We start from the raw sequence: 24197 nt of genomic DNA, 5'->3' as shown, positions 1-24197 counted from the left end.
CACCCCCACCCCCTATCCCACCCTACCCCATAACTAAAGCCAACTGGCAAATTTTGATCCTTCACAAAATTGAGAAAAAAACTAAGACCCAAAGGATAAAGCTAAGGACAAAGCTAGTCTACTATTGAGTGTGCTAACTTTGGTTTTATATATACACCTTACTTCTTCTCTTTCTCCACTTATAAATACACAACCAATAATCACAATAAAACACATTAATTTTTTTTTAAAAAAAAAACCCTTTATTTTTCTTCCTCTGTTTTTTCAAGAAACACCAAAAAAATACATTTTTTTTCAAAAAATAAATTTCAAGAATGAATATTTCAGGTTCTGAATGTAGCAGTGGTTGTGAATCTGGATGGACAATGTATTTAGATCAATTTTCAGCAGATCAATACAATAACAGAAGAGATGTTAGCCATAATAATAATAATCCATATGGGATTAATTATAAAACAGAGTATGTTAGTAATGAAGATGAAGAAGAAGATGAAGATATGTCTATGGTTTCTGATGCTTCTTCTGGTCCACCACATTTTCATGAAGATTATTGTTTTGATGAAAATGGATATATTTTCTATCCATCTGCTTCTCAAAACACTAAAAAAGCTAAAGAAAAGAGGAAAATAAATGAACAAAAAGTGAAAAAACAGAGTCTTTATCTTGATGACACTGCTAGTTCTCCTTTCTCTAATTTCCCTAAGGTAACTTTGTCAATATAACAACATTTTTCTCATCTTATATTATATTTTTATTTTTTTTGACATTTACCCTTTTTTGTATATATATATTTTTCAGGATGAAAGATGTTATAATGATAGAACTTCCATGGAGATGGTAACTGGCTTCTCTGAAACACATTCAAAGGTTATTTCTTCTTATATCATTTTTATTCTTTCGAAAACATTCTCTTTACCTGTTGCGTACACAATACGCTATTTAGATCTCACACTAATTTATGAGATTATACTGAATATATGGTTATATTATTTTTATTCTATTGGAGAGATAAGGCTGCTTACATTATACACTTGTCAGATCTCACAGTAATTTGTGAGATTAAACTGAGTATATTGTTGTAATTGTTATATAATTTTTACTAACAATGAGAATGTGTTATTCTATTCAGGGTAAATCTGTTTTGGGAAAGCATTTTGGATTCTTGAAAACATCTGTGAGTGGAAGAACTTCATCAGAAAAATCTAGTAAGTAAAAAGGTCCTAGTTTGTTCTTGATACTACAACAATAATAAATACATCTCAATCTCGAGCAAGTTATAACTTAGAATGGATTATACAAATTCTCTCGATCCATACTTCATGTCGCTCTATTTAAGTTCGTCTCAATTCAATAGCATTACCAAATTTTACCCAAAACTTCTTTGCATATTTTTTACCAGCTAGACTAAAAATAAATGTTGTAACATGACTTAAACTTAATCTCAACTAATGTACATATTTATCTTCTATTATGTCTAATTATTTTCAGTAGATTTTAATTTTTTTTTTGAAAATTTAATTAATTTTTGGTATTGTGTTTTTATCAGGTGGATTGGAGGGAAGAAAGAGGCAATAAGAATTGGCAAAAAAGTATATTTTTTCTGTGTCTGCAAGCTGCAGTTGAAGAGAGTAAAAGATTTGATGTTTGAGGGGTGAATAGGGGGCATGAAAAAAATGGGAAAAAAAAAAACTTTAGATTTCTGAGGATCTTGTTTTTATCCTCTTTTCTTTTTTTTTAAATTTTTTTTTAATCTTCTTCCTAGTTATTTTTCCTGTCTATGTAGTGGGAAACAACAGAAAAACATAAATGTCAAAAAAAAAAAACTTTATTTTATTATCTCTTTCCCACACCAAACAGAAGTCAGGAGAAAAAATAATTAATATTTAGTCCATAATATTTATTTCTTTACAGTTTTATTATTTACATTATCTCATTATTTTATTCTTCAACAAATACTTTTAACAGATCTGTATAAATTAAAAAAAAATGGAAATTATATATTATTCTTTAATTGTTGTAACTGTGAGAATTGCCAGCCTAGCTGAGGGAATTTGATGAACTGATTGAGTTGGTTCAAAATTGATAATGTAATATAATCAAAATCAGAACAAGACATTGTGAATAATGAAATATTAATCCCTTTCAAGTTTCATTTTCTACCAAAAATGAACAACCCCACCTAGTTTTATGACAGCTGTCTACTAAAAATATGATCCGTGTATAATTTTGGAGGTGCAATTATTGGTTTTTGTATCAATAAGGCTCGTTTGATAGCTGATTTGGAGGTGAGTTACGTATATATTAAATTATTTATCAGTAAAATATATTATTTTTGGCGATTGGTTAGAGGTTATAAGTCATTTATATAAAAATTAATAATGTGTTTAATTTGCAATTTTGGAATTCATATAACTAATATATGTATAAATTATGAAGGAAGTTGTACATTATTTTATGTAGGATAGAAGGTTAACTAACTAATACATATATAAATATAAGTCAATCATGCGTAAGATGCTACAAAAACTCCCTCATAATTAATCTTCGGATTAATTATTACATGTGTAACTCTAACCAACTATCAAATGACCCCAAGAATTATGACGAAATGGTAATTAGTATTCCTTCGTCTTTAATATGAGATTTTGGATCCGAACCCAATTGGATACGGGATCGCCTTTGTTACTAAGCGTGGAATTTTTCTATGTGAATTTTTCAATTTAGTTATACTTCAATGAGGATACCAAAGTGGTGATAAATGATAAAAAGATTATTGGTTTTTGTATTAATTTTGCTTCTTTTCCTTTTTTTACCTCACCAAAACCTTTTAATATTGTAGGTCTTATGATTTTTAAAGAATTTGCCACCCATATCTTGGAGCATGACATAGATTTCAAGAAAAAGACAAGAGCTCCAGCTATGTGTCCTGAATGCTGACAATTTCCCTTCTTGGTACACTAATAATTTTCACAAAATTTGAAATTATTGAAAATGGTTATGTGGATTTGTTGCTCAAATTAGAATGAATTAATTGGTAAGGTTAATTATTTCTTCTATACCTAGCTAGCTTTTTCCAATAATTATTGATCTTATTGTTGAAGGGTTTGATATTCTCCATGTGTTACATCTTAATCCAACAAAAATGTACTTGTTACACAATTGCCACATGTTGATACACAAATTAAAACAAAAAATATTAAATGAGAAATACCAGATGTCACCTTTCATATGTAGGTAGATATTCTTGCAGGTTCCATGTGATTGAAGGTGCCCTTTGTCTATGCTTATTTAATGTGTGGCTTAGGGTTTTCTAAAACGTTATGTTAATTAAAACCCTAATTAATGCATGCTTCATATACTATCTTATCTGATTTTCAAAATTTACTGGTCTGACAAATTCAAATATTCATGTATAGTCGATACATTCAAAGGAAAAACGCTCATCAACAAGAGTTAGTCTCAAAGCTCGAAATTTATATTCATCCATCCTACCACACCTCTAATGAGTGATTCATCCTAATATATACTTTAATATTACCTCAAACAACTCCCAAAATTAAGTCATGATAGATTATAGTAGGTTGTTAGTTTTTTATTCATGAGTAGTTGAGTATATATCCCAAAAAAAGAGGCATTTACCAAATTTGAATTCTTTGGTCATTAATTCATTTAATGAATATAACAAGAATTTAACTTATATGTATTAAAATATTGTGAAATTAGTAACATGCTATAACAAATTAAATTACTCTATAACTAATCTAACACTATTTACATTCCTTATAACTATCATCTCTTGTCAAATTGGATTGAATTATAGTTGAAATATACCACAATGCCAATAAAGGGTAGTTAGAGTTATATACAATAACATATTCAGTGAAGTATGAAAACGATAGAATGTACACAAATTTTATCTTTATTTTTATGAGATAAAAAGGTTGTTTCTGATATATTTTACCTTAAAAGAAATTTTTTCGAAGCAGAATTATGAGAAAAATGATTAGAATTACGTCAAAAAACCAGTGATAAGATTTTATATATTATCTTTTCATGTATAATGAACATACAAATTAGCAATAATTGTGGAGAAGTTGCATGGTTGCATATAGTTATGTAAGATGAGAAGTAGCTGTCAACTTGATTTCAATGGAAACTTGTGGTGCATATTATTCTTTATTTATAACAAAATTTTGTTGTTTTCTTTATTAACTTGGTTTTAAGTCAAAAGCTTCCTCAGATGCTGACACAAATGTTTGTACATATTATGTTAAAAAAAAATAGTAGTAATAATAATAATATGAAGGGGAAAAAAGCAAAGAGTTAGGCCTTGTTATTGCTTACACACAATTATATATTATTATTTTATTTAAAAAAGTAGTCAATAATTCATGCGCACACGTGCACGTATAAGTGTTTAAACTTTTTTTTAAAAGGATAAATACAAAGTTTTGATGAATATTTCAAGAGGGAAAAAAACACTAATCTTCACCAATCTCCAATTATTTATTTAATATAATAATTAATAGTATGACTTGGTAAATGAACATGTGAAAAGGGAAGAAACATAGTAGCTACTAGGACAATAAAAATGTCAAAACAGCCTAAATTATGTGCCTTCTATCGATATTATTAAAGTATTTTTTTCTTATGCCGGATCATTTAAATTTGTGTCCAGTAAGATTTGTTAAAGGATGAATCGTTTTTATTATGATTTTTAAAATATATTTATAGGGTTCGAATTTGACTTTTGATTAAACATGAGATAATTATTTATTTTGATTTTACCATCATCTTGAGTGAAACTAGAGGTGACAAATAAACGAATTGAACTGAATTTGAGTACGTCAAGATGAGTTAAGTTAATAAATAAATGGATCAAGATGAGCTGAAACAGACTAAAATGTGGGTCAAAACTTAACTGTACTAATTCTTACTAAGTTTTAATAACTTTATTTTTTTTAAATATATTTTAGTACCTAATACAATATATTTTTTCTTTATTGTATACTATAACATATCAAATTTAATTGTCTAAAATTAAGTGAATTAGGCTGAAATATGTTGAATTAATATATAGACGGTTCGATAATTAACTCAAACTTAAACTAATCCTAGGTTAGTTTTGTCAACTTAGTGGAAGATAAGTATGAAAAAGGTCAATTAAGAAAAATATTTTTATAGAGTCCCAATTAGTAAAAATTGAACACGATACTTCAATCCGCACTTTAGGGCGGATTTTGGGATTCCATGGTAGGAATCTTGCCAACTTGGTTGCCTTAATAATAATAATAATAATAATGAAGTTAAAAAACAAACTTAACTTCTTAAGTCTTAAAAAGGGTTAAAGTTTAAAGTTTATCTATTAACAAAAAAAAAAAAAAAAGGGAAGAACACTTGTACCCAAAAAAAGAGAAACTATTTACAAGGGCTATCACCTTATGAAAATACATATATATTCTGATGACATAAAGGAGGTACATGCAGTGTTTCAGTGAAAAGGCTGTTCAATTACTATTTGATAACATTAGAGTATATAGATATAATCAGAGTATATATATACTTCGATGGTATCAAGGATGAAGAAGTTGTGATTCAATGAATAGAACCAGGGGGAGTCGGGTAAATGGTTTAGGTCATGGGTCCAATCAGGATAAATATATTAGATTGGTCCAATTTGAGTAAATATTTTGCCTAACTGGTTCAATTTGTATAGTTTTTCTACCCAACTATTTATTTTGCCATTTTTTCATAGATTTAACTTATATACATTTACTACCACACACAAAAATTATCACATTTTAATTGAATTTCCAAATGGAAACAGAATTCCTCATTTCATGGATCTTGAAACCAAATAGAACTGCCCCACACTCCTCCACAAAGAGATATAGGAGATACAAAATGGATTAAAGTCCAAGAATGTTTTTAAGTATACCTTAAACATGAGTTTCTTAATAATCAATGTTTAGAATGTTTAACATCAACTCATAAGAAAATGAGAGGACATGAGTAGCTAGGGGTGTGGGGGTGGCGTGGGGGTATTAAATTATGTTGTCAACTTGCACAGTGTTTGGAGCAATGAAAGAAGAACACCAGGTTAATAATATGGTTGGTCCTAAATTTACAAGTGAAAGTGACAAATTGGACCCCATTCATGTGCTATTGATTGTTATAATAAACCTCTTTGTCTCCCACTTTTTATTTTTGGAATGTTTACGTAAATAGTTGGACAGATTTACTATTTACTTGTTTAGTTGATATATATAAATTATACATATCATATTTGTATTATATATGAATCATACATTCGTCAGCTATTTTTTAGTTTAATAATTGGATTTGACGACTTCAAAGTTAAATCTTAATTCTTTTTTCCTTAGTAATTGGAAAAAATCTCAGTTTTCCCCACATTTTTTCATTACAATGTTTTCCAATATATTCATCATTATTTAACTGTTACGAAATGTTTTTCCTTTTTCTCTTACCATTTCGGAATTGTCCTACTCTTAGCACGATAAAAGTGTTCGATTATAGGCTATAGCATGATTTTGATGCTTCAATGACTTAATTAATATGAATGACTCATAGAACTATTGGTTTTTCTAAGTCTTTTTCAAATGTTATCGTTCAAGTTTGAGAAATATTTTACAAGAAAATAAAAATAAAATGAGTCTAGAAAACTCAAAGAAATTATTTTTTCCAATAAAAAAAAGAGTTTACAAAATTATAGAACAAACTTGCATATATAGCATCTGGAATGAGAGACAATTATAGGCAGACACAGATACATGGAACCACAAAATCTTCTAAAAGTAATACCCAAAACTAAGGCTGTTTATGTGACAAGACAACTTAAAATATAGTATCCTCAACATTAACTAGAAAATGACCAATATTATAATTAGGATAGATAATCCAATCTTTTGTACACGACAATATATTCAATGAAATCTCACTAAATAAAGTTCGGAGAGGATAGAACGTACGTAGACTTTATCACTAGCTCGTGGAGGTAGAAATGTTGTTTTCAAAAGACCATTGACTTAAGTACAAGAAAAAAAAAGCATAGCAATTAACAAGAAAAACAGTATAAAGTCTACGAGAAATAACAACATCAGCAAAATTATATGGTAATCGAAATACAATAAACAATATATGGCCGCAAGAGCTACAACGATACAACTAATACTATGCACCAACTTTCGTAAGACAGAAGAACATTCTACCCCTACTACTCTTATACGTGACTTCTACTTCATAATTTTTATATGAAATATACAATATATTTTTTCAATAAAAGAGTCTGGATTCAGTTGAAACCCCTTCGATAACTCCATTCCCTCTCAGCCAAAATATTTTCAGCAAAGATTTACATTAATGTTGATAAGGGTCAAAGTAGCATGTGCACAAGGGAACAAGCAATCACATCAATATAATGCTTACGATAGTAGCAAAGCAATTTGGGCATTCAAAAATAAATAAAAATCACCCTAACAAAGTGAATATGTACCTAACAAAGATTGAAGTTTGAGATTTTTAATTAAAAATAAATGAGTACTTATTATTTCATTATAATCCTGATTGGTCGAACTCTTCTTAATATGCACACTCAATGCACAAATTTAAAAGAGTGTCCTGCAATAATTAATAATCTATTTAGCCAAGTTTTTGGGAGGTCAAAAGTGTTTCTTTTTAAAAGTTGTTTATATTTAAAAAGTGAGGTGATTTGTCAAATTTTTGGGAGAAAATAAGTGTTTATGTAAATAAGAAAAGTTATTTTCCATAGCTAAAAAAATAATTTTTCCCTTAAAGTACTTTTTTGAAAATGATTTATCCCCATGAGACATTCCGGCGCAAATTCATTTAGTCGGGCTCCAATATAGGTATTGAACATCAGGTTAGAAATAAAAATAAATAAACTTTTTTGAAAACATTTTTTAAGAAAAATATGCTTAGAATTACTTTTAAAAAGTTTGGTCAAACATAAATTGTTGCTAAAAAAAATATTTTTAAAATTTATTAATCAAATACAAACAATTTCTTCCTAAAACCACTTTTCAAAATAAACTAATTTAAAATTTTGGCAAAACAAGCTATACATTCTCTAAATTCATTGACTTGAAAGCAAAAACCGTCTAAATCTTAAACTAATGAATAGACATAGAGCACTTATAATACAAAAAATAAAAAATCATTATTCATGATCAAAAGATAAGGAGAATTTAGTAAATTTTTGTCGGCTTATTAGAAAATCTAATCCAAAACTAGATTTTCTTGACACGCAGATCAAGCTCAGTAAATTTTGCTCAGATCCTACATTGATATAATTAGTAAATCCACTTTATATATGTATAGTATAAATATAATGATAAACTCAATAACTAAAACGAGCTATGAATTCAATATTAAGTTGAGAATAAATTCATAAACTTTAAATTTCGAGTTTGGTTGTACCCAAGCTGCCTCATGATAACTTGATCATTAATTGGGATTTGAATAATTGGACAAGGACAGTATATAGTTGGATTGGTCTTTCATAGTCATAGTGGCTAAAATATAAAAATTGCATCAGTTGAATTAGACACTTCAAATCAGTGAATGACCAAACAATATATAATTTCTCATCTTTGGCCCCTCTAACAGCCTAATATATGTAACTGACAAGTTTGTATCAGAAAGAAATGCCAAAAAAGGAGGGGAATGAGCAATGAGCTAACCTTTCTTGTCAGCCTTTCTAAACCTATTGAATTTGCATGTACTCACTTTAGGGGTAGGGGTAGGGGGGGTGTTAGGTAGAAAGGAAAATGCTTTTTCAGAAAAATAAATGCTTTTTTGTGTGTTTGGTACGTAAGTAAAAATAAACAAATAATATTTTAAAATATTTATATGTCATCTAGATAAATATTATGGTAGGTGTGGGTATGGGGTGGTGCGGATGAGTGCAGTGGTGTACACAGAATTTTTCGTTGTGTCACCTTTTAGTCATGTAGTGGTGAATGTAAGATTTTTCACCAGTGGTGTTACCTTTTAACCGTCAAGAGTGATAGTAAAAATAGGGTGTGGTGGAGGGTGGTGATCAAGGACACGGTCAATTTAGAATGTCACTTGTGAGACTTATTTTCCTTATTTTCACCAAGAAAGTCATTTTCAAAAAACTTTATTTTACTAAAATAATACTTTCAAAAATTTTTGAACATGAAGCAATGAGAAGGAAAAATATTTTCCTCCATACCAATCACACCCTTGATCCTTTCAACTTTTGATTTTTTATATATATTAAATCTTTGAATAAAAGATATTGAGTTCATATATAAAGTCATATCCCATCCCTTAAAATACTTTCCTAAATTACGTATAAATGTTCTTGATACAATATTTTCTTTACATGCATTCCGAACACCATAAAATAAGTAAACAAAAACTTACTTATTAGGAAAACATTTTTGTTCGCACCAAGCACACACTTATTCAAAAACTCAATCTGGCATTATGATAAAGAACAGGCAGATTGTATCTATTCAACTCTTGTATATAAAAATAATAAATGTATTTTGAACTTCAAAATTGATTTCACAGGTTAACTTGACTATCAAAAGAATACATTACACAACATGCTTTCATCACCACTTCCCCCAAGTGACAACAAAGAAAAACCTAACACTGCAGATGGACTTGAATCACCCCGCTAAATTTCCCTAGTAAAATGAAACAAAAACTACCTGGCACAAAATAAGTTATGTCCCGAAAACATGTCTGTGAACAGGTGTAGTATCAAAACTTTTAACCACTTGAATCCAAGGTTTGTCTATGATTAAGGTAGACGTTTTTGAAAGATGTCCAACAAATAAGACGGGGTCTCTGAAGGCATGAAACTCAAAATTCTTTCTACCGTTTAGTTTCGTCTCCAAGTCACGTCCCTTTAACTTGCGCTTCAAACTTCCATTCACAAGAGTACTATATAGCTTCTTTGAAGCTAAATCTTGACCATTGGCTAAGTCAGCCTCATCATCACCATCCACTGGCTTCCCAAAGTCAATCAAGCACATCGCCCTGTTGGTTAGATTATTAGCAGATATCATTATTATAGTGATCGGATACAAAATAGAACATTTAACACTTTATTTCCTTGTTATTTGACGTGACATAAAACATTACATCTCAACTAAGACCAAAAGGAACAGAGCTATTGATATGTTTGCATTTGTCAGAGCAAAATACAAGTGTTGTAGCATGCAGCATAATACTGAGAAACATAGAGCCACTAATAATCTTTTTATTATCAGTAAATAAGAGAATATTAATAGAACGGAAAAGGGTCAAAATTGCCCCTAAACTATGTGAAAGAGACCACTTATACCCTCTGTTACATTTTAGGATAAAAAATGCCCCCGTTGTTATCCTAAGGGACCACAATTACCCTTAAGACTTAACAGAAGTGATGTGGCAAGCCACATGACACTAATTTTGCCACCTAGGCTTGCCAACTAGGATACCCACTAAAATTTTTGACCCAATTAGTAATTCAACCCTAACTCATTTTTGTTGGACCCAACCCACTAAAATTAAGAGGGAAACATCATTTTTTCCACCTCATTCTGTTTTACTATAATTCACCACATACGAGGATTTTTTTAAGACTTTTACGAGCTTAAGCTTACTTGCACCAGGATTGCATGCCACCATAGATTTAAAAACTATGCTCTGGCACCATTCCATGCTTAGAAAGCTTGAGCTTGTGTTTTATATGGCTTTCCACAAATTTTGAGAAGCTCCACTTATGTGGTGATTATACCCCACAACCACAAGCCGACTACATCAAAAGTTTCTACGTTTTCAGCTTGTTGTCTAGCGGATTCGCACTACGACAAATATAGGAGGGTGATTGATAAAATGTGAATACAAGATTTTAAACATATAGGGGCATATTAATGTTGCATCCACTTGTCTCTTACAATGATGAATTTCAATGATTTTGGTTGTAATGTATAACACCAGAGAACCATGAAGTTCAATTTTCAAGCTTATGTATCTTTTCTAGTCCATTGTGTCATTATATTTTAAAGCTAGCATTCCTAAGGTAAGAGATGTAAGGTAGACAATTAAAATCTCTTGTATCAGTTAAGAATCAAAGTATTAAAAATCTCTTGCTTCCCTTGCTTATTTACAACTTGAAAATTGAACTTCATAAGCTTAATAGTAAAACGGAATGAGGTGAAAAAAAGATGATGTTTCCCTCTTAATTTTAGTGGGTTGGGTCCAACAAAAATGAGTTAGGGTTGAATTATTAATTGGGTCAAATTTTTTAGTGGGTATCCTAGTTGGCAAGCCTATGTGGCGAAATTAGTGACATGTGGCTTGCCACATCACTTCTGTTAAGTCTTAAAGAGTAATTGTGGTCTCTTAGGAAAAGAGTGGGGGCATTTTTGATCCTAAAATGTAACGGAGGGTATAAGTGGTCTATTTCACATAGTGCAGGGGCAATTTTGACCATTTTCCGTAGTTTATAAATGAGCAATTGTCGAGATTGAGAAAGCTATTTTAGGATGTTATGTGAATTATTTATATTTTTTTTCGAAATAATTTTTCACTTTATTTCAAAAGTAGTTTGATGGTAAAATTCTCCAATCTCCAATCGTTCGGTTGTTTCATTCGCAATAAAAAAATAATTTAAACCCAACTCTATTTTCAATTTCAATTCTATAAATTTTAGTGAAAAATATTTGAATTTCACGAGCAAACAACTACTACTTTTTTTTTAACTTTAATGCTTTTTGACCCTTTTCCGTTAATAGAATAAAGCCAGAGACCAAGATGGTGATTGGCTGGCACAAAACTGAGTCCCCTGCGCAAAATAAAAGGGGATAATAACATAGAGCCACTAATAATTGCTGGTGAAACATAGAGCCATATACAATTGCTGATTACTATGTTTTCCGGGTCATTCAATAAGCTTCTAAGATAAACTTGAACAAGTAATTAAAGGTCACATGGTCATGTCAGTATACTTCCCAAAATAGAGCTAGAAAGGAAAGAAAAAGCTCATCATTATAAATGCTTTCGGAATACTCAGAAACCAGGTAGCTTCCAAATGAACCATGTCATGCAAGGTAAAAGATTGCATCTCAACTGAGTATTTTTAGTTTTAGCCTAAAAGAAAAGAGTCTAATCCACCTTTCGGCTTACTTTTCTCTCAAAGTGTTTAACTCCATAATGAGACCCTCTATAGGAATTACCAAGTGACTTTGATTTTCATTATGACCAAAGTGACTTTGATTTTTAAAAAGCAAGTAATAATCAACAAATAAAAATAGTGACCACAATTATAAATACAAAAGATAAATGATCAGATCTGTCAAAAAACAGTAAAACCAACCTTGGACTATAGGCAATTACAGATGAAGAAGCGGAAGACGGTGGGAATGAAATCCCAATCACTTCTCCGGGAAATTCTTGATATCTTCTCGGCAGTGCAAATGTATTATGATTCGACCATTCCCCTAACTGCTTAGCTTCAACATCCAAGGCATATACCTGGTTCGAAGAAGTTGATACTATAAGCACATTGCTGTTTTGAGGACTAAAACCACCAGCTGTAACTGAATGACCACCCAATCTTGATATAAACCAATGTTGCCTGCTCCATGACAAAATTCATTCAGACCCAAAAGAAACGAGGAATACAAAATGATCGTTCAAAGGATAAGTAAATGATTTCTTAGTAGTTGAGGTGTCCCAAGGAAATGGAAAAGACATCTTAAAACAATAGCAAAAACGATAAAAAGCATGTTAATACCTCTGTGTCTCTAAATTAAATATATACACATCTCCAAAGCAGTTTATAGTAGCTAGCCATTGCCCGTCGATGCTGATGAACATTCTAGTTATGGGAGGTTCAGCAGGTAATAGTTCTTCAACATGCTCTTCACGACGAGGTGTAAAAACATGAACTAGTTCTGAGCTTCCTACTTCCACCACCTAGAGACAAAGCTAAAACTTCAGAAAATGGCTCAGATTAAATTCATAGCCTAAATAAAAATAGTGAGCTTAATGTTTCAGATTTATCCGTAGCTTAAATATCAAACAGTTCTTGCAAGCAATGGTCATATGATTCCCTCCCAAAGATGTCGATCTTCAGAACTGCTGACTATGACCCCTACCCACCAACCACACCCACCCTACCCTCCCTTATCCTCACATCTCACACTTGCTCCCCCTTCTTCTGTCTATTTACCCACTCCCCTCAGCCTCTTTCCAGTGCCTATCACTGCCATACTATCAACTTCCACTTCCTGCTTCTACATTTCCTCCCTTCATCATCTCTTATGATGCAGTTTGGTGGTAGGATTGCACCACCAGGGAGAACCATGACAAGTTAGGTGGTCAGAGTTCAGGAAGGCAGGATTCAACAGCAGCAAAGGTGGTTAGTTCTATAGTCATGTTCCTTAACCATGAGAACCTTACTTCCTACAACTTTTGGTTATCGATCCCTACTGTCCTAAAGCTTTTGTTTATCGATCCCTACTGTCCTAAAACTTTTATTTATCGATCCCTACTGTCCTAAAACTTTTGTTTATCGATCCCTAATGTCCTAAAACTTACTACTATGAATTTCCTAGTAAAGCCAAAAAGAAGATGGCAAGCTAACTCCCTGCAACTTAGGAGTGCGGTAAGACTCAAAATGTCCATTTACTTCTATTTAAAAGTACAGTAGAAAATAAAAGAGAGAAGAAGGTAAACTGGACAAGGTACTGACATAGACCCTTCTGTCACACCCTGCTATCATCAACCGAGAAGAATCAGCACTGAAAACCATTGAATGGGCAAATGGCAGATCCAAAGGAAGATGGCTTTTGTTGACTGCCCATGGACTCTTACTGGAAGCAATTCTCTTAAGCTCAAAAAGGCAGCATTTTACATGATCAGAAAAAGCAAAAAGGGCACCAGAAGGAGAAATTGCACTACATGTTATTTTCCTTGGAGCTTTACACTTAACTCGGGCAACCAGATCTGTCTTAGCAGCTCCACCAGACACAGCTCGAACTAACAAAACATCAATCCAGTAGGAAGCTTGGATTAAGAGTAATGCAGCCTGATTAAATATTGTATTTACTGCAAGTTGTATGTGCGGCCTCTGTGGTACAGGACAAATATCATGTGGAGAAAACTTGGTAAACTCCCTCGCAGAGTATGCAAAAAGTTTAGTGTCATCACCACCTGAGATAAGCATCGGCACGCCTAAATGTGCCCATTTATGGTAACTGGAATCAAGGTGCTTCAACCTAGATCGAGGTATCTTTAAGTCCCGTTCAACTATGGTATCTGAAAGGAAAATGAAGACGATTAACAATAGAACAGAACAACAAAACCCAAACAGACTGTACGAAGACAACTCTGCGAGAATTAAAAATTCAGTTAAGAAAAGGGGCAAAGGATCAATTTTATTATCAGAGGATACAAATGAACTAACCTTTGTGACTGATGGGCACAGCAATAGTCAAGGCCCTCACATCATGGGTGTGGGCCCTCACATGACTAATATATACCCATTTTTTCATGACTCTGGAGGTTACATTTCCTTCGTTAGCCCCAGCAAAATCCACAGAGAGCTTATAAAGTACAACCTAAAAATCAGTAGCATATTGTCAGCAGCTATGGGAGAGCATGTTTGCCTGTCATCTCTGAACAGTTATAAACTACTCCCTCTGTTCACTTTTACTTGTCCCTATCCTAATAGATTTTTACTTTTACTCGTCACTTTTAACATATCAAGAAAAGAAAATTATTTTTCCATGTTTTACCCTTAGCATTAATTACTTATTCCCCAAATCACTTGCCCACACCTAATACTAAACATTAATTAATAGAGGTGGTGTGGTAAAATAACCATGTCAATCATTGTTTTCTTAATGCCGTGCCAATTCCAAATGTGACAAGTAAAAGTAAATGGAGGGAGAGAACAATATTCCTCAGTAAAATATTTAGTTGAAAAGATTATACACTGGAAAAAAAGGTAACTACAGATTACTGCATAATTATTGAAGCATGGTTACACCAGTGTTTCAAAAGGCATTCCTCAGCAAGCCTCAAGGTGGAGCGTAGTACAAAACGCACGGGGGAGATCTGTGGGGAGTGAAAGTATCATGAGCCATAAGCCCCATCAATCTGAGCATACGCTTAGGCGTTGGGTGAGTTTTTCTTTTGGGGCGTAAGCCCAAAAAATCTCTCCTAATTAAAATTGTTGAATAAGTTAAAATTAATACCAAAAAACATGAAATTCAACTTGTTTTAAAAAAATTCGAAGTTAAAAAACTTTTAAATCTAAATATTTTTTTATTGTTAAGACCTAATTTATGTTCTTTCTCTTCATCTTTCAAGGGGTAAAGGGACAATGCATACAATAAACCAAAAACACATCATCCTTCGAGACCTTAAATAGGAAGTTATCGAGGACACGAATTAGGGTAAAATGGTAGTAGGTAGAAGTGCATCCATACAAGTAGGTAGGATGGTATTGTCTTGTTGTCAATACTAGTAGTCATATAGTTTCTTGTTCTTTGATTTCTGTTGTTTCGTGTAGTTTGATTATAGTATTATTTTGTTGTAGTATTATTCTGCTAATATATGTTGCTTTGGTTACTGTTTGTTGTTTCTTGTACCTCCCTCCTTTTTTGAGAAAGTTTTTGTCTAGAGTCGAGGCAATATAGGAAATAGCTTCTCTACCTCTGAGGTAAGAGGTGTGGTCCGTGTACACCCTCCCCAGATCCCACTTTGTGAAACTACATTTGGTATGTTGTGTAGGAAGAAGAGATTTTGAGTTTTTTTTTTTTTGGGACAAAAAACTTAAGCCTGAAAACATTCTTTGAAGCTCTTACATATGTGAAATTAACAAGATAAAACCAACAAAATATCACCAAACATACTTCAAATAAGAATATTTGGTTGAAGGTGAATCTTTTTGTCGAAAAAGTGGAAGTTAACAAAAGCTGCAAATGTATGCTCCGATGGAGGGTGGGATCACTTTTTCCATACAAAGCACACACCAGTAAACAGTACCGGCAGTGCAAGTTAATAAAAGCTGCAAATGTATGCTCCGATGGAGGGTGGGATCACTTTTTCCATACAAAGTACACACCAGTAAACAGTACCGGCAGTGCTTGTTTCAAAAACAAACCAGTCATTTTCCGGAACAAACACCAACCCAAGAATCTCAGACTAGCCATTTTGACCATCCAATGGGCTAAAATAAAAAGACGCACTGCACCATTATCTTAGTTTCAACTTTTAAAATAGCAGGGGGACAAACCCCTACAACTCCAACCGAAAGTTTTCTTTTTCTAGAGGTTGACATTTATATACCTGACCATCAGAGCCAGCAGAAAACACCCTAGTATGGCTGGGAGATGCTGCTAAAGCATTTACGTCGCCTTTATGATTGGAAAGTGCATTCACAAGAGTCCCATGTTGGGTATCCCAGAACTGAACACTCCCGGTACTATCAGCACTGACGAGGGTACCACATCTGGAAACAATATGAAATTAAGGAAAAATTGGAACATCATACAGAACATTCTTAAAAAAGGGGAGAAATGAACTTCTTTTCTTCACATATATTTAATGCAAGCATTTCCAATTTAATTTTCACCTCAATGCAAGTAGCGACCATATGCATAATTCAGATCCACTACCCAGCCCTCCAAGACCAACTGATATCCTGTAGATTTCATGAGTGACTTCGGCATCCCAGCATCTTATAACCCTGCAAAGAAACAACTTCCATCAGAAATTCACCGTGGACATAATATAAAAAAGTAATTTCATGCCTCAACCTTTCTGTCTTTTTTGAGTTTTCATTAGAAATCAACTGGTAGGCTATATTCAAAAATGAAACATACCCATCACTACTCCCAGAAAATATCCTATTTGCATCAGAACTCCAAGTGACACTCAATGTACGTCCTGCAAAAAAAATAAAAATACAACTCTATAATACCAAGTGACATTCACATATGTGCTGTGACTCTTAAGGGTAGCTGTCTCACCCTTGACACTTGGTGATGATCTTTTGAATGTTAAATTTTTATCATCATCGACTATATAGATTCTTACACGGCCATCATCACAAGCAAATGCTATTCGGCAATTATCACTAGCATGATCCTCGTGAAGCTCTACAGAGTCATCACCATCTTCGCTTTCACTGCTGTCACTATCACTGCTCTCACTATTTCTATGATTAACATGACCATTCTCAAAATGCTTGGGAGACTGCTTTTGATTCAGCTGTGAATTACTGCATGGCTCCACAGCCATCTGCCATATTGCAACATCAATAGAATCTAGCGCAATCTGCAAACAACCATAGCAACAATAACATTACTTGATTCACATCAAACAAAGCATAAAGTGATTAAATAACGACAAACGGCACAACAAAATTCCAAAAATGTCTGTCTTTCACGGTAGTCAACTTTCACTAGGCCTTCATTTCTATGTTAAAAGGTATATTCTTTTCATCCTACCTCCTACACCGGAGCTAATAATTAATTCCGCCCCATTCCCTTACAATGGTCTCTAAGATTTCTGGTAAGCATTGCAATTGCAACTCTATCCAAGCATGAACTACTTTAAAAATAGCTTATAAGCTACTTACTGGTAATAAAAATAGCTTAGATTAGTAGGAATTCTCCAGAGTACAGCAATAAACAGCTCAACATTTGCAATGCCATTCAACAAAAACAATTAAAAGCAAAGATTTTTTTTCACACACCTGTCTCAAATCAAAAAGGTCCCATTCAGAAACTGATCCATCAATACTGGAAGAAAACAACCGTCCAGCAGGCGAACCACTGGAGCCCGACCGACACCAAACCAGCGAAGAAACCCTAGAATTTGGATTCCCGTGTATTGTCTAACCACAAAAACAAATCCAAAACTTCAATTGCCATAATAACCCGAAGATACATACAAATATAAGCAAAATACAAGTACGTACAAGCTGACAGTGCCAGCCGACTGATCCAGGAGAAACAAGCCAAATCTCAAGAGAACCGTCCTCACGTGCGGCGGCGACTTGAGAATCGTCGGCGCTGGTAGCTAATGCTACCACCGGTGATGGCTTCCACTCAACTGAGCTGCTCCGATGAACTTCGAGCATCTCCGGAGCTAAAGATTACAGCTTTTTGTGAAGAGTTTTTTCGACTGATTGGTGAAGGGGCAATGAAGAAGATGAGAAGTGAAAGGGGAAAAGAGAAGACAATAGGTCATCAGCGCACACAAGCTAGGTTTTTTCCGAGGGTTTAAGCGCCAACGGATCGGTCGGGTACCATACCGGATTCGCTTGGAAGAAACGGGTCAGTCAACTTCTTATCAGTACTAATTTGCAAATTAGGCATGAAGTTTAAAAAATAAACAAGTACATAAATAAAAATTAATTTTATGATTTTAAACTAAAAATATTTATTATGTATGCAATATTTTTCATCCTTGTCTAGTGTACTTACTTTAGTTCATATTAAGTGAATTGTTGAGTTTTTCTTATAGTTCAAAATAAATGAACTATTCAACGTATTAGAAAGTTATTGAGACTTTTTTTTCACATTTATCTTTCGTTCAGTAGATTTTTTACTACTTTACATTTTCTAAGAGATTAATTTGAAATAATAAAAAAGATAATTATAAAAAGTAGCCTTTAATTTAAAATTTATGTCCTTAATATTTTCCTTAATGAGCTAAACCCCCGACAATTCATTTAAATTATGAACTAGAGGATGTATTGACTTGGTGTATTATATAAGGAACAATTAATAAAATGATATGTTTATTAATTCACGTTTTAATATAATAAATTTAATGCTTTAAAAATGACCATATACATAATTAATAATAAGGATAATTTATCTAATGAATTGAGATATCTTATGGACGAAAAAATATTATGAGTAAGTTGATGTTATCCAATGGAATAATGTTGGAGTTTTTATTTATTATTAAATATAAGGACTGACATTAATTTAATGATTTGAATCACTTTATGTATCACTGTTACTTGACAATAGTGAAGGCTCGTTGAAAATCTTCTTAAAAGATCTATAATGGAAGACTCATTATATTAATTTTAAAATCTTCAAATAAAGTGTTTTTTTTTATTTCCATAATCAAACGCTCACTTAATTGCTCGTTAATGCAATGCACAATATTAGGAAAAGGAGAGGTAATAATTATTGTCTTAATAATTATAAAACAACAACATATCAGTAATTATACAAATGAAATCTGAAGAAATAATATGTCCGTAGATCTTATTCTTATCATACGAAGATAAAATGACTATTTTCGATAAAATCTCGACTCGACTAAATCATTTAAAAGCAGATACCAACGTCAATTACTGGCTAATAGCTTCAATAGTCTATAAAGGATTATGAGATATCCATCTTTTGAACATATTAAAGCTCTCTTCCCTTTTGTACTCAGGAGCTACATGTCCTGCTCCCTGTTTAAAATAAATAAATAACAAAAAACATAAACTTATTAATTAATTAAGAGGGAAAAATAAAAATCAAATACAATAAAACAAACCAATGTGAAGGAAAATAATAATGTTAAACAAATAAAGTTCTTGCCTTTACTGTTGCAAATGTCATCTTATTGGCATATGATCTTGTGTATCTACAAAAATGAATAAATAAATAAAATAAAATTTAGTATCTATAACGATAAAGAAACAATTAAACTAATAGTTCATTTATTCAGACTTTTAAAATCTACTTATTTTGAAAAACACTTTTTTATCATAAGTGAAAAAAACACTTTTTTGATGAATAGCAAGTTATGTGACTAATCAATTTGAAAAAAATGACAATATGAGAGTAGCAATTTACACTCGAGTAAAATTTTAAAAAAATACCCGGCAACTTGACCATTAACTATCCATTGACGCCAATTATCAACAATTGAATAATTCAGTGATTTAATCCATGCTTCTGTAGATTGGAATGGTACACCCATGTCATGATCACCACTGTTTCAACAAAAAAAAGTATAAAATTATTTAATCACAATTTTTTTTAATTTGTTTCGAGATTAATAATATAAACAAATGAAAACTTTAATTAAGAAAAATAAATTAATTACCTATATATAAGTGATCGATAACCTTTAGCGCTATGATTTACGTGATATGAAATACTCTCCATAGAGGTAAATGTATAGTATTTTTTAATACCATTTTGCTTGCATCTTGCCCAGTGATCTATAGTTCCCTGGTAAAAAAAAAAAAGGAAAAATAATACCTCAATATTTATGCATACTGATGATAATGTATTATTTTGATCTATATCTAGTACCAATGATTACTCTTATTTTTTGTTTACCTTCCTTACTTTCCTTTTCCTTATATAAATAACTCAATCAAAATGCAATTATCTCCAAGAACAAAAAGTCTATTATGCTTAATACCTTTAGTTTGATCTTAAATTACGTTAATAATATTATGATAGTCCGTTTCTTTTTTATTTATAAAGCTTAAATTCATGACATATACTTTATTTGATCGATCTTTGAAAGGTTAAAAGTATTATTTTTAAAAAAATTAAAAATACTTAAGTTAAAGAATGTTTTTTTTCAAAAAAATAAAAATCATATGAAAAAATCACAATTACAAAGTTTTTCACAATTTAATACTTAAAAGTATTTATTAAAAATAGTTATTCAAATTACTAATATATATATATATAAATAATTTAGTCAAATACAAATTGATGCATGATCGCAAACCTTTCGAACATGGAGAGCTTTCTGGACTCGAGGATCATTTGCCCAATAATTTGAGATTTCGTGTCTATCAACCTGCAGCCATGATAACATTATATTTATATTGATGTTTTTACCAAATCAACGATAGCATTATATTTGTTTGGAAATACTCTTCTATGATCTAGTTATGGTCAATTAGTGTATGCCTTATCTCATTTACTAGAGTAAAAAATAGATTAATTTTTTTTTAAATTGTTATCGTTTTTCATGTTTCACATCTAAAATATTAGATATTACTAGAGCCCCCTTGAACAATCATAAACTCATATAAAAAATAACCTCGCAAGAATATGACATGATCCAAAAGGTTTCAAGTGGTAGTACACGTAACCTCCACCCCCCGCAACAATAATCTTTTTTTTGGTTATGTTCACAAAACTATCTGAGCTATCATGAACTCATTGTCAAGACTTTCTTCATTTCTCACACCGTCACACTTCTTTCAACAAGTCATCTCAAATATTTTACCATATATATATATATATATATTTCATCGGAAGAGATTTTAATCTAAAGGGAGTATAGTCCAAGAGGTAACACAAACACCTTATGATTTAAATATAAAACTCCCAAAATCACAATATTTAAAGAAATTTTAACTTACTTACTAAATTTTATTACTTGATTAATAGATTTGATGTAAACACTGAATGAATCAGAGTAAATTTTTACCCTAGAAATACTTACAAGCTTTCCATAACAGCTGGGTGAGATGGCATTCTCTTGAAGAGATCTTCTTCTCCCTCTAAATATAGATGGAAATGGGCTTTTCAATTCAGTTTCTGATCCACACATGGGTTCTAAAACATGTTGATCATTAATATTGTTCAACAGCTACAAAATTTGCAAATTCAACAAATTAATTAGTACCAACCAATTAATTAAGGAAATCTTAATAATAATTGTATTTAAGAAATTATTAACCTCATCCACAATATCTAGATCTTGGGTGCATTGAGCATTCGTGGGAGCAAACTCCTCTCTGTATTCTCCTTTGCAATTTTGCACCATCGACTGTTATGGAAAGAAATATTAATAATATATTGTAAAATGCATGTTTAACCAAACTTTCAAAATCTGTTTATTTTAAAATTTTACTTTTTGTCATACGTGCTTTCCAGAAAAGAACTTTCATATAATACTAATCAATTTGAAAAGTACTTTTGTTTGTATCATAACATCGATTTTTTATGTTTTGTCAAACTTTTAAAAAGTGTTCACGGGGGAGAAACCATGTTTTTCAACTTCTGAAAAAAACATCTTCTTTAAAAATAAAAAATTAGGGGTAAGGAAATGAGAGAGGATTATAAGGTGGAAAATCGAACACTCACCAGCAAGGTGAAAGTTCATGTAGCCAACGAATATAGGTACTAAGATTTCTCGAAGAAAAAATATTAATCAAAATCCAACTTCTATTACTACTCAAAACCACTTTTTTTTTAAACCGCCCTATATATATATTACCTGATAAAGTTCATTAGGAACGATTCCCATGCCAAGAAGAAATGGAATCACAAAATTTTTTTCTTCAGGAAATGTTAAAGGGTTTCCGAGTAAATAACCCTGAAATTAACCAAAACAACTGAGATTAGATTAAGCTGTTAATTACACTACTACTACTAATAATAATAAAAAAAAAAGATTAAGAAAAGAATGAACATAATTAGAAACCTTAAGGTTAATCAAAGGCTTGCTGCCTGCTTCAATTCCTACAATTAAGATCATGCAACTCTTAAGTAATTAGACAAACAATGCTACTAATAAACAGTAAAATAACTTGAAAATTCTGTAATTAGATACATAAAATTATAATTACCATCTGATATCTGTTGGACAACACGTGGAAGAACGATACCAGAATATGAATCTCCACCCAAATAAAAATTATTTGAACTAAATTCTGGATGATCAACGAGCCACTGTAATTAATGATTAGAAACAATTAGGATGAACTCACTCACATACTAAATAGGTGACTCGGAATTATAGTACTAGTTGTATCAAATATACATACCTTGAGTAAAAATTCATAGACGTGCTTACATGCATCAACATCAATGACATGCATTGCTTCTGGTGTTGTTGCATATGAAAATCCAGTATTTACAGGTTGCTCTAAGAAAATTATGTTTGCAACCTAATAATTTAGAAAATATTACAACAATTAAATATAATTCAAATTCACCTTAAACTAATAAAGATATACAAGAATCATAGGCAATGTAATTACCTTGGTCCATGAGTTTGGAGTCACTCCAAGTGTTGGTAGACTCCCATTATACTTTTTTTGTTTGTAATATAATGGCCCTGAATTATTAATCAACAACCTTAAGTAAAATTAATCAACAACAATCATATAAATTGCATCACAGGAAATGCTTGCATCAAAACATCAATAGGAAAATGCTTAAATATGCCATCAAATTTTGAAAAAAAGGCTCATCTATGCCATCGGTTAAAAGTTTGGCTCATCTATGCCATTTCCATTTAAGAAAAGGTGCATCCATGCCATTATTTGTTAACTAGAAATAACATAGATGAGCCAAACTTTTAACTGGAAGACATAGATGAGTCTTGTCTCAAAGTTTGATAGCATATTTGAGTCTTTTCCTTTTTAAAAATGATTTAACAATGACATGGCCGAATCATAATTAACCATGTGTGAAAAATGGTTTTGCAAAATCTGAACTTTATTAAGTTAACAAATAATGGCATGGATAGGCCTTTTCTCAAACGGAAATTACATAGATGAGCCAAACTTTAAACGAATGATATAGATAAGCCTTTCCCAACATTAATTAATCTCAAAAGAAATTGGTTTTTATGCATTGACAGTGTCAAAAGGTCACTTATAAGATAACTACATAAAATTCTTTATGATAAAGATAGGCAGATACAGAGTACTGGTATCAGATTCATCTGAATCAATTATTTTGATGCAAAATATAAATTTATATATAAAATTCATAAAAATTGCAATAACTAGTAAATATGAACCCATAACTACAAAGATTCTTAAACACTTTTCTTTTCAACTGTAACATACTAGAAATCTTAAAGATTAAGGGTGTGTTTGGTATGAAGGAAAACATTTTCCGGAAAATGTTTTTCAATTTTCTCATGTTTGGTTGAGTTAAATGTTTTGGAAAATGTTTTCCAAATCAACTCATTTTCCTCAAATTCAAGGAAAATGACTTCCCATAAAAAATCAAGGAAAACATTTTCCAAAACTTTCCACCAATTTCAAATTACAACTTTTTTGTTGAAAAAATAAAAAAAAAAAATTTGATGAAAAAGTAAATTTAAAGCTTATTTTAAAAAAATATTTTTCAACTTTAATTTTTTTATCCCACCCTCACCCGACCCACCCCCTCCCTCCA

The 24197-nt window shown here is 31.5% G+C and overlaps 3 protein-coding genes across 3 annotated transcripts in view; 1 reads left to right on the top strand and 2 right to left on the bottom strand.

The window, feature by feature from the left end:
• Positions 1 to 222: 222 nt before the first annotated feature.
• Positions 223 to 1582, top strand: LOC102586313 (uncharacterized). The gene is made up of 4 exons (XM_006356790.2): positions 223 to 704; positions 799 to 867; positions 1130 to 1205; positions 1547 to 1582. Exons 1-4 carry the CDS (start codon positions 315 to 317, stop codon positions 1573 to 1575), a joined length of 564 nt encoding a protein of 187 aa, XP_006356852.1. The 5' UTR covers positions 223 to 314; the 3' UTR covers positions 1576 to 1582.
• A 7966-nt stretch (positions 1583 to 9548) lies between these two features.
• On the bottom strand, positions 9549 to 18285 carry LOC102585972 (U3 small nucleolar RNA-associated protein 4). Its single transcript, XM_006356789.2, has 11 exons — positions 17996 to 18285; positions 17771 to 17911; positions 17043 to 17349; positions 16896 to 16959; positions 16646 to 16759; positions 16360 to 16522; positions 14471 to 14624; positions 13757 to 14322; positions 12797 to 12978; positions 12377 to 12637; positions 9549 to 10053 (listed from the first exon to the last, which is right to left on the bottom strand). The coding sequence occupies exons 1-11, from the start codon at positions 18155 to 18157 to the stop codon at positions 9738 to 9740; spliced, it is 2430 nt and encodes an 809-aa protein (XP_006356851.1). The 5' UTR covers positions 18158 to 18285; the 3' UTR covers positions 9549 to 9737.
• A 926-nt stretch (positions 18286 to 19211) lies between these two features.
• Positions 19212 to 24197, bottom strand: part of LOC102585638 (serine carboxypeptidase-like 11) — an 8532-nt gene continuing 3546 nt past the window's right edge. The window contains exons 3-14 of the mRNA XM_006356788.2: positions 23048 to 23124; positions 22832 to 22954; positions 22634 to 22736; positions 22489 to 22526; positions 22282 to 22380; positions 21742 to 21831; positions 21505 to 21651; positions 20779 to 20850; positions 20137 to 20264; positions 19910 to 20023; positions 19626 to 19671; positions 19212 to 19495 (exon numbers count right to left, since the gene is read on the bottom strand). Of these exons, the coding sequence (XP_006356850.1) occupies positions 19412 to 19495; positions 19626 to 19671; positions 19910 to 20023; positions 20137 to 20264; positions 20779 to 20850; positions 21505 to 21651; positions 21742 to 21831; positions 22282 to 22380; positions 22489 to 22526; positions 22634 to 22736; positions 22832 to 22954; positions 23048 to 23124 (1121 nt within the window). The 3' untranslated portion in view covers positions 19212 to 19411. The remainder of the gene's footprint in view (positions 19496 to 19625; positions 19672 to 19909; positions 20024 to 20136; positions 20265 to 20778; positions 20851 to 21504; positions 21652 to 21741; positions 21832 to 22281; positions 22381 to 22488; positions 22527 to 22633; positions 22737 to 22831; positions 22955 to 23047; positions 23125 to 24197) is intronic.

The sequence above is a fragment of the Solanum tuberosum genome, unplaced genomic scaffold, assembly GCF_000226075.1.
Source record: "Solanum tuberosum cultivar DM 1-3 516 R44 unplaced genomic scaffold, SolTub_3.0 scf00226, whole genome shotgun sequence".
In the NCBI taxonomy this organism is placed as follows: Eukaryota; Viridiplantae; Streptophyta; class Magnoliopsida; order Solanales; family Solanaceae; genus Solanum; species Solanum tuberosum.
This window is presented reverse-complemented; position numbering and strand designations above follow the sequence as displayed.